The sequence below is a fragment of the Meriones unguiculatus genome (genome assembly GCF_030254825.1).
Source record: "Meriones unguiculatus strain TT.TT164.6M chromosome X unlocalized genomic scaffold, Bangor_MerUng_6.1 ChrX_unordered_Scaffold_30, whole genome shotgun sequence".
Classification (NCBI taxonomy): domain Eukaryota; kingdom Metazoa; phylum Chordata; class Mammalia; order Rodentia; family Muridae; genus Meriones; species Meriones unguiculatus.
This window is the reverse complement of record NW_026843706.1, coordinates 14,670,524-14,685,532: the sequence shown is the minus strand read 5'-3', so window position 1 is coordinate 14,685,532 and position 15,009 is coordinate 14,670,524. Positions and strand designations below refer to the sequence as shown.

The window sequence follows — 15,009 nt, the reverse complement described above, 5'->3', positions numbered from 1 at the left end:
GAGGGCCATTGAATGCCTGCACAGTTTAGCCTTGCTAGAGCCTCAGATGTTATTCTACCAGCAATGGGCTGGGATGGCCAGGCAGGGACCTTCACCTTGGATTTCACTGGCTTCTCTACACATGCCCTGGCTGTGTACCATCCTGTGCCTTATACTCACTGGCAAATTGCCCATTTCAGCCTGGCATTGTCACTTTGAAATCTCTGCTGCTCGAGTGAAAGGCTTTTGTGATGTGGTCCTGTTTGAAATGTGACAACTGCTAGAGCTTGAGAACATTCACCCATTTAGTATGAAATTTACTGAACAGTAGTTCCAGGATTTAGAATATTGGGTAAAAAGTAAATGGGGTTTTTTCATTTTTTTGCAATTAAAAATTTAAGATGAGCATGGGGGCTAACATTTGTCCTCAGCACATTGAAGGCAGAAGCAGGCAGATTTCTGTGAGCTTGATTCCAACTTAGTCTATATAGTGAGTTTCAAGCCAGTCAGGACTAGACAGTGAGACTTTATCTCAAAGAACAACAACAAAAAACAGAACATGTGCGCACACACACATACACACACATACTGTGCACACTGAACAGTGTCTTCTAAAATAAGCCCTTTCTATATTTATCTTTTAGCCATTGGCTGTGAGAAAATATTGACAGTGTCTGTGAAGATTCTACAATATACCTCTCCATGTTTACTTATAGAAATTTTTGCAGTACAAAGAATTTTAAATTATTCATTTCTGACTATAAAAAGTAACAATGATTATGTGACACTATTTGCTTTGGGGACTTTTTGATTGGTTTTTGTTTTGTTTTGCTTATAAGACAAGTTTTAACGGACATAACCATCAGAACATTCTATAAAGTGTAACCTGCCACCCTGCCCCCCGGATTCTCCAAAGGTTTAGCAGAATGGTATCTGGACAAATAGGAATGCTCATTCTTTAGGAGAACCTTTTACATTCAGACATTAGTTGCTCTGTATCATGGCATGTTGGCATCTATTCATAAAACAAAATTATGTTCCCTATGTAGATTTTTCTAACTATAGTGTTCCTACACAAATTGATGTGCCTGGGTACTTTACATTTCTTCTACAAAATGTGGCGTGTTCCAATGTGTCCTGCAATGGGAGTACATAGGTATTAGAAAGAGATGGTCTCTGCCCACAAGACTCTCCAGGCTGGTGGAGGCAGCAGGAATATAAGCTGATGATTGCAGTGCACACGGATGAAGCTGATAATAGAGGTGTGGATTAAGTATGTGAGATATCTTTAAAGATCTGCTTATGTAGAATATCACTTCACAAAGAGATTAAAATCAAATCACATAGGAGTTTCTAAATTATATAATGTAGAACTGAAAGAATGTATTTAACTGCTTAAAAGTTAAGTGGCGGTTATTCATTTGTGTGACCTAGGAAGCATTCAGTTACTGGCTGCCTACAGAATTCACAACACAGTGATATGCTACCTGTGTTGTAAGATAAAAGAACATACAGCCCCTCCCCATAATAAGCTCTTAGCTTTGAAGGCCACGTTACCCTGTTCTTAAAAGCAGACTTTTCTAGTCCTTGCTGTGACATCAACTTACTAACTGAAAGGATAACAACAGGGCCAATAATATATAAACCAGCTGACATGTATGGCATTTAAGTCATTTCTAGTAGAAGGATTAAAAAGCATATGAATGTAAAAATATTTGAGGTTTAAAATGCTTCTATGATGAGCTATCCTGGGGTTTGTATGACATGCTGAGTTGGTACACATTTTATTTCACTGCTTGTAAGTAAACTGTCTTTACATACTATCAGAAATGGACTCCTCTGTTATATTCTTTAAGTGGTTATTGTATATCTCTAGGTTAATGGCTTCTATGTATTTTATACTCATTATGCTTCTCATTTGTAAGTTTCTAATCTCTTTTATTGTTAATACTTTAGAAAACTCATTCTAATTATACATTCATGCCACTGCAAAGTGATTGTTACATCTGATTTCTTTTTCTTGTCTAAGTATATGTGCTGATTTTAGTATTCAAACTGACTATAAAGTTTAATATTCATAAGGAAGATGATTTTTAAATAACCTAAACCATTTGGGAGAATGTCAAGGAAGAACTTGCCCTTCTATGTGTCAAGAATTATGTGATTTAGACATGGACAAGATTGTGCTTGTCTGAATCTTGTCATGGAGGTACTCATGTGGTTTACTTCCCCTGAGGATTTATAGGCAGACTACAGTAGCTAGGGGACAGTGGCTCATGAGTACTCATCTGTTCCCCCAAGAACTTATAGACACTTCACAGCTAGGAGTAGGTACTTGTGAGCAACCCCCAAAGATTAATAGGCAATAAACAGTAGCTGGGGAGTAATAAGTCATGAAGCCCTGCCTCCCTGACCCCAACCCCCATGGAGCTATCTTCAGTTAATGGTTTTGGGGAGGAAAGGAAGATATCTTTTCTGTTTATGTGATATGTTACCCATGTTCCTGTAAACAACTCTAACTAAATTCATCAGGTCACCAGGAAAAAGAGGCATGAAAGTAGGAAGTGAAGACTAATTCGTACATGATAACATATAAAACAAAACTTGATATGACCTGGGAACAGACTAGCATGCCTGTGGAGACTTGATATAATAACAAGATGATATTATTTATTGTGTAAATAATGGTGAGATCATAAATTAAATATCACATATCCATCCAGAACACCTGAGATTCCCCTCCATCTCCTCTTTGTGCTGTCATCTTCATTTAAGCTCAGAACATTACCTCTAGTCACCCTATCGGGAAACCTAGAGTCATCTGAGTCATCTTTGACTCCTTCCTCTCTCTCAACCCACAGTCAGAGAACCCATTTGGCTGTCAAAATATATAGGGCATGGAGAAGGAGGGTGGAAGAGATGGTTCAGTGCTTGAGAACACTTGTTGATATCTTCCAGAGGATGTGGGTTTAATTCCTAGCACTCACATGACAGCTCAAAAGTGGAACTCCAGTCCTAGAGCATGCAAAACCCTCTTATAACCCTTCTGTAGACAGAAGACTTGCACTTGATGCATAGACATACATGCAGAAAAAAAAACCCAATTCACATAAAATTAATACAACATACACACGAATGTTCATGCATGTGCACATAAACACACGCGCACACACACATACACACACATACACCCATGGTGCATATACATACATTTGGAGAAAAACCCCATACACATAAAATTAATACATGTGCATGTATGTGTGTGTTTGCACATGCACACACATACACGGTGCATATATATACACACAGACAAAAACCCCAATATCCATAAAATCAATACAACACACAAACACACTACAGAGTCCCAGCATTTCTCAGTATGCTTCTGCCACCACTTAGGGTGGGCTATGTGATTGCAGTACATGGCTGAATGGACTCCTGGGGCCACCCGTGCTTCCTCTGAATCTGTCTCCAGCACGGCAGACAAAACAGTCCTTTGTAAAGTAGACATCTGACTACAGTACTGCTCCATACTGGCTAGGGAGGTGCTCACCTTAGCCAGACTCAAGGACTAACTCTTTACAGTGGCTTCTGGGGCCTTCTGTGATCCTGTCCTTTTTCTCTTTACCCTGTCTCAAAGAATTCTTCAGCCACACTGGCCTTCGTTCTTCCTTTATCCCTCTCAGCCCTTTCCCCTAAACTCACTTTCTTCGTTAGTGTGCCTCATTCTATAAACCCGAATTAGACTCGCAGTGATAACCCACATGTCCACTACTCTCCTGTTTTGTTCTAGTCTCCTATTGTCTTCTAGTCTAATGTCTAGTCTAATTCTAGTCTAATGTCACAGAATTGTTGTTTACTATTGGTATGTCGCCCCCTACTGGAAGATATACACCATGCACTCAGGCTTTCTTGATCACTGAATGCCTAGAGCAGCACCTGACCCCCATTTGAACACAGAGAAAACTAGGCAGAGGACTAATGAGCAGCATGAAGTGGGTGTTAGTTGCTGTACCAGGCGTTCTTATCCTAACACCACATATGCTTTTTTGAAAGCAGTACAGGTGATGAACAGGGTAAAGAGGTCACTTTGCTAAATCTGCAGCCCTAAACAACCTATGTGCAGTCCTCATAGGAATGTGGAAGTGGAAACATTTGCAGCTATATTAAGCTAATTCACTCTTTGGATGGCACTCGCTCCCTCTCCAAAGGAAATATATGCCCACTATGAATATACAGACACTATGAATGTGACTGTATTAGTTATTTTCTTGTTTCTGTGACAAAAATACCTGACACAAACAACATAAGGAAGAAGGTGTTTATTTTGGTTCACAGTTTAAGAATACAGTCTATCATGTCAGGACAGGCATGATGGCAGGAGCTTAAGGCAGCTGGTCACATTGGGCCCACAGTCAGGAAGGATGAATGCTGATGCCAAGCTCTCTTTCTCCTTTTTATTTAGTCTGTGTCCCACCCCCTATCCCATGGCCTGCTGCTACTCTCATTCAGGGTGAGTCCTCCCTCCTCAGTTTAACCTCTAGAATCTTCCAAAGACATACTGTGTGTCTCCTAGGTGATTGCAAATCCAGTCAAGTTGACATAAAGATCAACAATTGCAGTTCCCTCATTTGGAAAATTGATATTTGCCGTTATAATTTCCTTTGGCCCTAAATTCATTAATAAGCATTCTTCTCAGAGAAAAGAGAAGATTTGCAACACAGGTACAGAGAAGAGAAAAAGACCATGCAAAGGTAGATGTAGAGACCAGCATGAGATTTTCATGGGCCAAGAAGTTAACTAGAGTCATCAGAAACAGGCTTAGAACAAATAAATTAGATTCTTTTCTGGTGCATCCAGAGAATGTGTGGCCCTGGTGACACTTGATACTTTCACCTTGCAGAAACAAGGTGAGTAATTATCTCTTTTAAGCCACCAAAGTTTGTGTTCACTTGTTATGGTGACCACAAGAAATGAAGACATGGTCTTAGGCCTCAAGGTTCAGGCTTGCTGCTGTAGAATCCTGGTAATATCAAGTTGTCTGGTGCTAACAGGGGCCCTTATCAGCCCCTGCCAGCAATGTTGTCTATCACAGCTTTGTTGACACTCACTGTTTAGCTAGACAGTTTAACATGGACTAATGCAGGACATTTCTGGGAACTACTATATGTGCTAAAGGAAGACACTTTTATAGGCTTTCACTTTTATTTCTTAGTGTTTCATAAGTTTCTCAAGATTCCTGGAATGCCATCTCTGATGGCTGTGGAACATGAATCTCCCACAGAGCTCTTTTCTTGTACATCTTGACCTGGGTGATGATTACCTAAGTATATACTTACATAGAGATTCATCAAGCTGAACATTTTAAGATGTGTGCACTCTGTGATTTGTGTTTCAGAATAAAGGTTTACAGAAATGAACATGCTGGGAAGGATCTCATTGTGCCTTTATGCCAACATCAATCCCCTGTTGACTGCTAAAAGAAATTTCAGTGACCCAGACTCATGGAACCCTCAGAACACTACTGGAATGGCCATGTTGAGGTTTTGCCCATTTGTAAAGAGAGGTTGATAGACACACAGTAACTGTTACACAACTGGGAAGGGGCAAAGTGGGAATTGACCCCCAACCCAAAGGTTGTAAATGCTACAGCTCTCAGAGTGTGTTTATTCGGGCAGTAAGCTCATATGGTCTTGCAAAGCAGTGCTAGCACAGACTACCAGGATATATACCACAGTATAGCCCTCAAGTTGATACAAAATTTTAAGCTCCTGATATCTGGTAAGAATGTGGAGCCACAGGAAATGCCAGGCATCACTGGCAGGAGCACTGGGCCATGGCCCCACTTCAAGGACAATTTGACAACATGTGGTGAAGTCAATGAGATTGTACCCTACTCCTCAGAGACCCCATTCCTAGGAAGATCCATCAGCTATGTGCATGAGTACATGTGTAGGAAGACACACATAGACCATCGTATAAACCACTGAGGAGCATGTGCATGGCAGTGTTGACTGATTCATTGCTAAGTGAAACTCAGCAGTGACAAAATTTAGAAAGCACAACAGTGAGCTAGATACCAAACCCTAAATACAAAATGCTATGAGTTATATAGATTTTAACAAAATGTAAAGTAATACACACTGTGCTGTATTTTTGGATACTCGCCTCTAGGAAAAGTGTCACAAGTATGCATCAAAAGGAAAGCCTCATGCTAACTTGTGAAGAATTGTCCTTCAGAATGAAGGAGGGCAGTGGTCTGGGGATGGGCAGCACTGAAATCTGAAGCTGTATCTAGGTTGATAAATGCTTAGATATGACAATGCATGTGTGAGGAAGTGTGTGTAGTTTTTATTTCCCAGTGGTGAATAACCTTAGCTATGTGTTTTCGGACTGTGGCTGTTTTCCCCAATGGTGCAGTGTGTAAGGAAAGTATGTGCATATGTCAGTTCTTAGTAAATGGGATTAATCTCAAGGCAGTGAGCAGATGGCATGACTAGCATAAAATATAACTTGTGTCTATGATTCTTTGTAGCAGCCCAACCCACTGGAGCAGCGTTACATGGAGCTCTTGGCCTTGCATGATGATTATATAAAGAGGCTTGAGGAATTACAGGTCGCCAACTCCACCAAGCTTTGTGATCCCTCCACCTCGCCTTCCAGTCCTTCGGAGATGATGCCTCATGTGCAAACTCACTTCTGAGGGAGTCTCTAGATAAGTGAAATAGTTGACTCTCATTTGGAGCATGTGTACAAGTAAATTGAAAGTATCTGCCTCCATTTAGAACCTGAACTAACATTTTAGACCCTTAAGTATGTGCCTTCTATAATATATATATTACAAGGAATCTACAGTGTCTGTGTGACAATCAAAAGAAAAGAGTCTGGAGGGGGTTCTGGAAAATCCTCACACTTTTCTACAAAGCACTTTTGTGAAGATAAAAGTTAAATTTAATTTACCTCTATATAAATGCTACATGTACAGTATGTATTTTGTGAGCTTAATTGAAACATTATTTTAAATCCAGGAGGGATATATGTTTGTAAAATGGATTTTCATCCAGCTGCTTACAACAGTTGCTTTGGATTATCTAAAATGAATCCAAATGTGAAAGATGGATGTTACTGCCAAAGCCAAATTGCACTCTGCTTCCTTGACAGATTCTAAGAGCAAGGTGTTTAAATAATTGCCAATTTTTATACCACTATAAGTGGTAATATAAGGAAAAAAATATGAGCATTTCACCATTTTGAATTTTTGAAAATAAAAGGTTCTCCCATCATTTTTAGAAGAAGCATATTTTTATATTTAAAAAGCGATGTGGTTTAATTTTTCTCAACATTGTCAGCCTTGCTTTCTAAATTATTCTTTGAGCTTGTCTAACACTGAGTCATACTCAGATTGAGGCAAACCCCATTTATAGCACTGTGTGAGGATTTTGGCTGCCTCCTGCTGCTTGGGTGAATATTTTCGCAAACATGCCTCCAGTCAGTGCAGCTTATCTGCCAAAGTGTTGAGTCACCTTCTTGGATGGATGAGCTATGACTAGAGCATCTTTCTTTAAAATAATGCTCCAGGTGTATATCTTTTTAGTGCATTCTTGAAAGTATTCTGTTTATGTATCTCTGTTTAAATGGTGTTGGATTCCCCTCTCCCATGTGCGTGCATTAAATACTTGTTCTGCACGTTATTACTTGAAGTATTAAGCAATTTGCTTTTTCAGGTTTTTTTTCTTTCTTTTTTTGTAGTGTGAAGTGAGATTTTAAGCGCACAGTTCTATTTGATATCTGAACTAATTTAGTAAATATATTTGTAAAAGCTAAAGCTAGAGTTAAAGCAATTAATGTTTTACAGTGAGTTGTAAAGGATTATTTATAGCTAATATGGCTTTGTTTTCAGTGAATTAAAAGAGATTAAATTTATCTTTGTAAATATTTTATGTCATAGCTTAATGGCCTTCCAAATAAGACATCTTGAACATAATATAATGTATGGATTTTTTTAAGTATAAAAATTATTAGATATCTTTTGCTTTTTGTAATTGCTGTAAATATTTCATAAATTTAAAAAGTGTCACTCTATAAAAATAAAAAAGCTAACACTAATAGTTCAAAAGACCTCGTGAAATTTCATGAAAAAATTTTCATGGCAATAACTATTAAAGACATGCTGTAATAAATATATTAACTAAAACCTAACAGTATTCCCAGGGACATAGCTGTGTCTTCTTTAAGATGTGCATGGTGCCCATGTTATTATTTGCTTACTTGATTTTTCTGGGTGTACTTCACATGTGTTTTTTTTTTTTTTAATCATAGTTGAAACATTTATATTCTTTTTGTTGTTGTTGTTTGTCATGAAGTCTCATATAGCCCAGGTTGGCCTCCAGCTTACTGTGTCCCCAAAGCTGGCTTTGAACTCCTGACCCAACTGCCTCCATCTCACAGTTATGCCCTGCCACAATGAGCTCATTTCCATCTCTGACTGATGAATGGCCAAATGAATGTACTACTGAATGACATATCTTGAGACCTTTAGGAAACTGATGCCAGTTCACCTCATGCATATACATCACTGTAAGAGAGGATAGAAACATTCCACCTAAATAATAATAATAATAATAAAATAAAAAAATGAAAAAAAGAACACACACAGCTTTAAAACAACTAAAAAAAAAAAAAACATTCCACCTTGACAAGGTAGCTGAAATCCTCTCAATGCAAATAAATTTTAAAAAAACTAAGATGGAATCTTCAGTCTCCAGGCTGTCCTCTGTTTAGCAGAGGATGACCTGGACTATTGTTCCTCCTGCCTCTGCTTTCAAAACACTAGGATATGCTACCACACCCACACCCAATTTATATGCAGTGCTAGAGGCTGAATACAGAGCTCCTTGTATTTAGGGGCTCTACTAACTAAGCCACATACCCTAGCTAAGCCATCCCTTCCAGCAAAGAACTTGCTGATAACGTGTATATGATGCATAATCACTCATGGTGCATAAAGAAAACTGGCTGTGAAAACAAATTCCTAGTGCTTAAAATCAGTTTAACTTTACACCATATTTAAAAAAATAATTCTTATTTAGGGATACATGGATGCTAAATTGAAGCAACTCATCATAAAATAAAAGAAAAAAGTAGAAGCTTCTAGGTCCATGAAATATGATGCAGTGTGTGTAGAATTCAAAGAAAACTGGCATGCCTGGATTGCAATATACCCAAGCATGACAGAGAATGACAAAGAAGTAGGTGGGGGCCATGTGTGAAATGTGGCTTCAACAGCACCAGGCTGAGCATGAAGGCTACTGTGTTTGACCCTATGGGGACTAAATCTTATAGGGATGGAAACTGATATAGAGACAAGTGGAGGTACAGATTTCAAAAGAATCAATAGGCTTTGGGTTGAGATATGAGATTAAAGGGTGGGAGTGCAGCTTCAAGTCTCAGAGCTTTTCTAGGTTTACAGAGCAACTCTAGCTCAGTCTAGACTAAGGTTTCTGCTTTTTGCTTCCTTTTCTGCCATAGGTCATGTTAATAGTGAATCAAATCAGGGTAGTGAGATGGTTTTGAGACATGTTGTATTCAATGAAGTATCTTATGCAATGCTAAATTTAAACCTGGGTCTTACAAAAGAATAAAAGCACATGGGAACAAAACCCAAAGACATGGATAGCATTGTCCATGTAATTGGAGAAAAGTGATGAGTGTTAAAATTTGAAGAGGGAGACCGAGGAAGAGGAGAGATGGGGGAAGACCTAATTTCTAGGAACAAGCGGTCTAGTAAACTACAGACATCATTGAAAGCAGTTTCATTGGGGCAGAAGCCAAATACCAGTCCGTTAGAAGGCAAAATTGTGTCAGCACACACCTTAATCCCAGCACTCTGGGGGCATTTGCAGGCAAATTTTAGTTTGAGAGCAGGCTGATCTACAGAGTGAGTTCCAGGACAGTTAAGGCTGCACAGAGAAACCCTGTCTGGGAAAAATGAGGGGCTAGCCCAAGCAACTAGGAAGAACAAGGCTGAAGGATATTCACATGGAAGAACTTGCTTTTGCATCAGGAACCACTTTACCAACACTAAGACTGGAAGAAACTGAGGTAGCCCATATTCTGGACTCAGGCAAGGAGCTATGTACTGAGGACAAAGAAATGGAAAAGAATTAGCATATCTTCTTGTTGTCATTCAACAAGTATCACCTTCCATAAAACTTTCCCCTTATAACTGGCCAGACTGCTTAGTCACACATCTCTTGCTTTCTATTTCAACCCTATCCTCATGTCAGGACCCCAAAGATAGGCTTTGTGGTGTGGGATGCTGGATTTCTTTGTCCCTCTTCCAAGTATGGCCACTTTAAACATCTTACTTCTCTTCATTTCACTATTAATATGGCTCTTTTGTTGGGAATGGGTAACTGAAACTAACTTGTTTCGACTTAAGCTGAGGTCCCTAAGTCTGATAACACTAACACTCTCTTATCGATGTCCTCTGCTCTATGCTACACTAATACCATCTACTCCCCAATCTTGGTATATGCCTTACTCAGCTGATATTGTTTGCTACATGTCTTTCTTCTTCATTGTATGTGAGGTCAGATACTTATTAACTCTGCTTTTTGGCTGTAATGCAGAATAGAATTTCTGACATATGGTTAGCATATATTCACTTGAATATGTGGGTTCATGAGAGGATGATCAGTGAAGTGCAGATAAGTGGAGGCTGCTTTTACTAGAAAGTTTTCTATAAAGAAATGTGAAGTGAAGGATCATTTCTGAGAGATTAGACCAGGAAAATGGGCTCCAGGAAGGAAAAGATGCCATTGGAGAATGAAGTCACCTATGGGAAAAAGTGCTACTGCATAGTAGGGTCAGTTGTCCCTCTTGGTCCTCTTGTGGAGCTTTTGTAACTTCCAAGTCCTTTTCTCTTTCCTCCCACTTTTCCACAAGACTCCCTACACAATGCCCAATGTTTGGCTGTGAGTATCAGCATCTGTTTTGAGGAGCTGCTGTGTAGAGCCTCTCAGAGGAACTCTGACAGGCTCCTGCCTGCAAGTTTAGCAGAGTATCACTCATAGTGTCAGGAGTTGGCACTCTCTGATAGGGTAAGTCTTTGGCTGGGCCAGGCATTAGTTGGACATTCCCTCAGTCTCTACCCTATCTGCTCTATGTTTGTCCCTGCATATCTTGTAGGCAGGGTAAATTTTGAATAGAAGATTTTGTAAGTGGTTGATGTCCCCTTCTGACTTCTAGGAGACTAGTTAGAGGGTGTCCTCTTCCATCTCTGTGGCCTCTGCTAATAGGGGTCTCTGCTTGAGTTCCCCTCATATCCTCCCAGGAGCCTACCCTGACTTAGGTCTTCATCTGGTCACAGAGATATCCCTACCCTCAGTTTCTCTTTTCTCTATAGGCCTTCTGTCCTCTCATCATTGCTCTCCCCAGGTCTGTTCTGCACCCTCTTAAATCCCTATGATCCTCTCCTAACTTGTCCCCTCTCTTCAGACACTACCTCTGTCTATTCTATGTTCCCTTCCAAGTGAGATTTATACATCCTCCCTTCGATCTTCTATGTTACTTTTCTTTGGGTCTGTGCCTCATAGTATGTTATCATGTACTATACATCTAATATCTACTTATAAGTGAATATATACTTTTTCTATGTTATATTTCTTTTTCTGGGTTACCTCACTCAGGATGATCTTTTCTAGTTCCATCCATTTGCCTGCAAATTTCATGATTTCCTTGTTTTTAGTAGCTGAGTAGTATTCCATTGTGTAAATGTACCACAATTTTTGTATCCATTCCTCAGTTGAAGGACATTCTGACTATTATGAACAAAGCTGCTATGAACATAGTTGAGCAAGTGCAGAACCTAAGCCCTATTGTCCCCTGTGCTGAAGAGGGCTGTGTGGCACCAGCCCAGCTATCTACTCTATCTTTATTCCTGCACATCTTGTAGGCAGGTAAATTTTGGGTGGAAGTTTTTGTGGGTGGATTGGTGTTCCCCTCTCTCTCTACTGGGAGACTAGTCTAGTTAGTGGGTATTTAGTCTCTATGGCTTCTGCTACCAGAAGTCTCTGCTTGAGTCCACCTCATATCCTTCTAGGAGCCTACCCTGACTTAGGTCTGCAGCTTATCACAGAGATACCCCCACCCTCAGTTTCTCTTTTCTGTACAGGCCTTCTTTCCGCTTGCCCAGGTCTGTTCTTAGAAAATTGGGAATAACTTTACATCTAGACCCAGATATACATCTCCTTGGTGTGTACCCAAAAGACACTCCACCATACAACAAGGACACTTGCTCAACTATGTTCATAACAGCTCTATTAACAATAGCCTCACTCTCTGTTTCTCTTTTCTCCATAGTCCTTCATCCCCTCTGGCTCTTTTTATTCTTCTCTTATATATTACATCCTGACTACAGTTTCCCCTCTCTCTACCCACTCCAGTCTCCTCACTCATATCCACCCTCTGCTTCCCCTCAGAAAAGAGCAGGTCTCTCAGGTACATTAACCAAACACATCATAACAAGCTACAGTATGACCTGACCAGGCACACACCATAATGTCAAGCTTGTACAAGACAACCCAGTATTGGGAAAAGGGTCCCACATGTAAGCAAAAGAGTCAGGGACAGCCCTCACTACCACTGCCAAGATTCCCACAAGAATGCCAAGCTACTCAGCCATAACATATATTCAGAGGACCTAGGTCAGATCCCTACAGGCTCCCTGATCACCATAATTCTCAATGAGTCCTGGTCAGTTTATTCTGAAGGTCATGTTCTTCTGGTGTGACCCTGGCCTCTCTTGTTCCTCCTGTCTTTCCTTTCCCTCCTCCACAGGACTTCCCGAGCTCCGCTTAATGTTTGCTGGTGGGACTCTGCATCTTTCCCCATCGGTTGCTGGATGAAGTTTCTGTGGTTTCCTTGATGAAGATTCTGCTAGGCTTTGATCCCAGAACACTCTGCAAGCAGGGCAAACTGTAGGTAGTAGGTTTTGTAGCTGGGTTGGTATCCTAATCCCTCCACTTGAGGCCTTGCCTGGTTACAGAAGATGATCAGTTCAGACTCCCTGTCTCCCATTACTAGGAATCTTTGCTAGAGTTACTCTTGTCGACTTTGTGGAGTTTCCATTGCACTAGGTTTCTACTTCACACCTGATATGTCCTCTAATTCCAGTCATTTCTCCCAGTATTTTCTCGTTCCCCTCTCACCTGATCCCTCGTGTTCCCAACCCCACCCACCCCCAGTCTACCAGTAAAATTTATTGTATTTTCCCTTCCCAGGGAGATCCTTCTGCTCCCGTTAAGCCTTCCTTAGCCTCTCTGGATCCATGGATTGTTGCATGATTATTTTTTACTTTATAGCTAATATCCACTTAGGAGTGAGTACATGCCATGTTTGTCTTTCTGTGTCTAGTTTACCTCACTCAGTATGATTTTTTTTTCTAGTTTCATCCGTTTGCTGGCAAATTTCATGGTGTCATTATTTTTAGCAGCTGAGCAATACTCCGTTGTGTAAATGTATCACATTTTCTTTATTCTTCCATTGAGGGACATCTAGGTTGTTTCCAGTTTCTGGCTATTACGAATAAAGCTGCTAGGACCATAGCTGAGCAAGTGTCCTTGTTGTATTGTGGAGCATCCTTTGGGTATATGCCTAGGAATGGTATAATTTGGTCCTGAGGTAGATGGATTCCCAAATTATCTGAGGAACCACCATATTGACTTCCAACATGGCTATACAAGGTTGCATCCCCACCAGCAATTCCCACCTTGCTCCACATCCTCACCAGTGTTAGATGTTACTTGTGTTTTTTTGTTTTAGACATTCTCAGAGGTATAAGATGGAATCTCAAAGTCATTTTGGTTTGCATTTTCCTGATGGCTAAGGACTGAAAGAACAATTCTCAACTTCATATGGAAAAACAAACAAACAAAACAGGATAGCCGAAATAATCCTACACAATAAAAGATCTTCTGGAAGTATTTGCATCTCTGAACTCAAGCTGTACTGCAGAGCAATAGTAATAAAAACCACATGGTGTTGGCATAAAGACAGATAGGTTGATCAATGGCATCTAATTGAAGACCCAGATGTAAATAAACACACCTGTGGACACCTGAGTTCTGATAAGGAAGCTAGAAATATACATTGGAAAAGACAGAATGTTCAACAAATGGTGCTGATCCGATTGGATGTCTACATGTAGAACAATGCAAATAGATCCATTATTTATCACTGTTCACAAAACTCAAGTCCAAGTGGATCAAAGACCTCACCATAAAACAAGGTACACTGAATCTGATAGAAGAGAAAGTGGGGAAGAGCCTGAACTCATTGGAATAGGAGACAACTTATTGAACAGAACACCAACATTTCAGGCTCTAAGATCAACAGTTAATAAATGGGACCTCTTGAAATGGAAAGGCTTCAAAAGGCAAAAGACACTGTCAACAGAAAAAAATTACAGCCTACAGAATGGGAAAAGATCTTCACCAACTCTACATCCAACAGAGAGCTAATATCTAAAATATACAAAGAACGTAAACAACAACAAACCAAATAAATGAATTAAAAATGGGGTACAGATCTAAACAAAGACTTATCAAGTGAGGAATCTCAAATGGCTGAGAAGCACTTAAAGAAATACTCAACACCTTCTGGCTCTTATACTCTTTCTGATTTCTCTTTCTAGGGGAGCCCTGAGCCCTGAGGGGAGAGATTTGATAAAGTTATTCCATTCAGGGCTGAGTGTTTAAAGCTTTATCACTCTCTGTATATTGTCTGGCTGTGGGTCTCTGTATTTGTTCCCATCTGCTACATGAGGAAGCTTCTCTGATGATGGCTGAGCAAGATACTAATCTATAAATGTTGCAGAATGTCATTAGGAGTCATTGCTATGTTTTTGTTGTTTTTAGAATAGTAATGTATGGTATTACCCTAGGTCCCTGGACTATCTAATTTTAGGCTCTTGGTCACCCAAGCAGTGTTGGGTATGGGTTCCATCTTGTGGAATGGACCCTAAGTCAA

The 15,009-nt window shown here is 40.0% G+C and overlaps 1 protein-coding gene across 6 annotated transcripts in view; it reads left to right on the top strand.

Moving 5' to 3' along the window:
- The window catches only part of Mtm1 (myotubularin 1), a 106,782-nt gene extending 98,599 nt beyond the window's left edge, over positions 1 to 8,183 (top strand). For 3 of the 6 annotated variants that reach the window (XM_060376658.1, XM_060376654.1, XM_060376655.1), the window contains 2 exons: positions 4,445 to 4,492; positions 6,515 to 8,183. In XM_060376658.1, coding sequence (XP_060232641.1) covers positions 4,445 to 4,492; positions 6,515 to 6,682 — 216 coding nt within the window. In that variant the 3' untranslated portion in view covers positions 6,683 to 8,183. The other 3 variants (XM_060376657.1, XM_060376656.1, XM_060376659.1) reach the window with 3 other exon arrangements.
- The last annotated feature ends 6,826 nt before the right edge of the window (positions 8,184 to 15,009 follow it).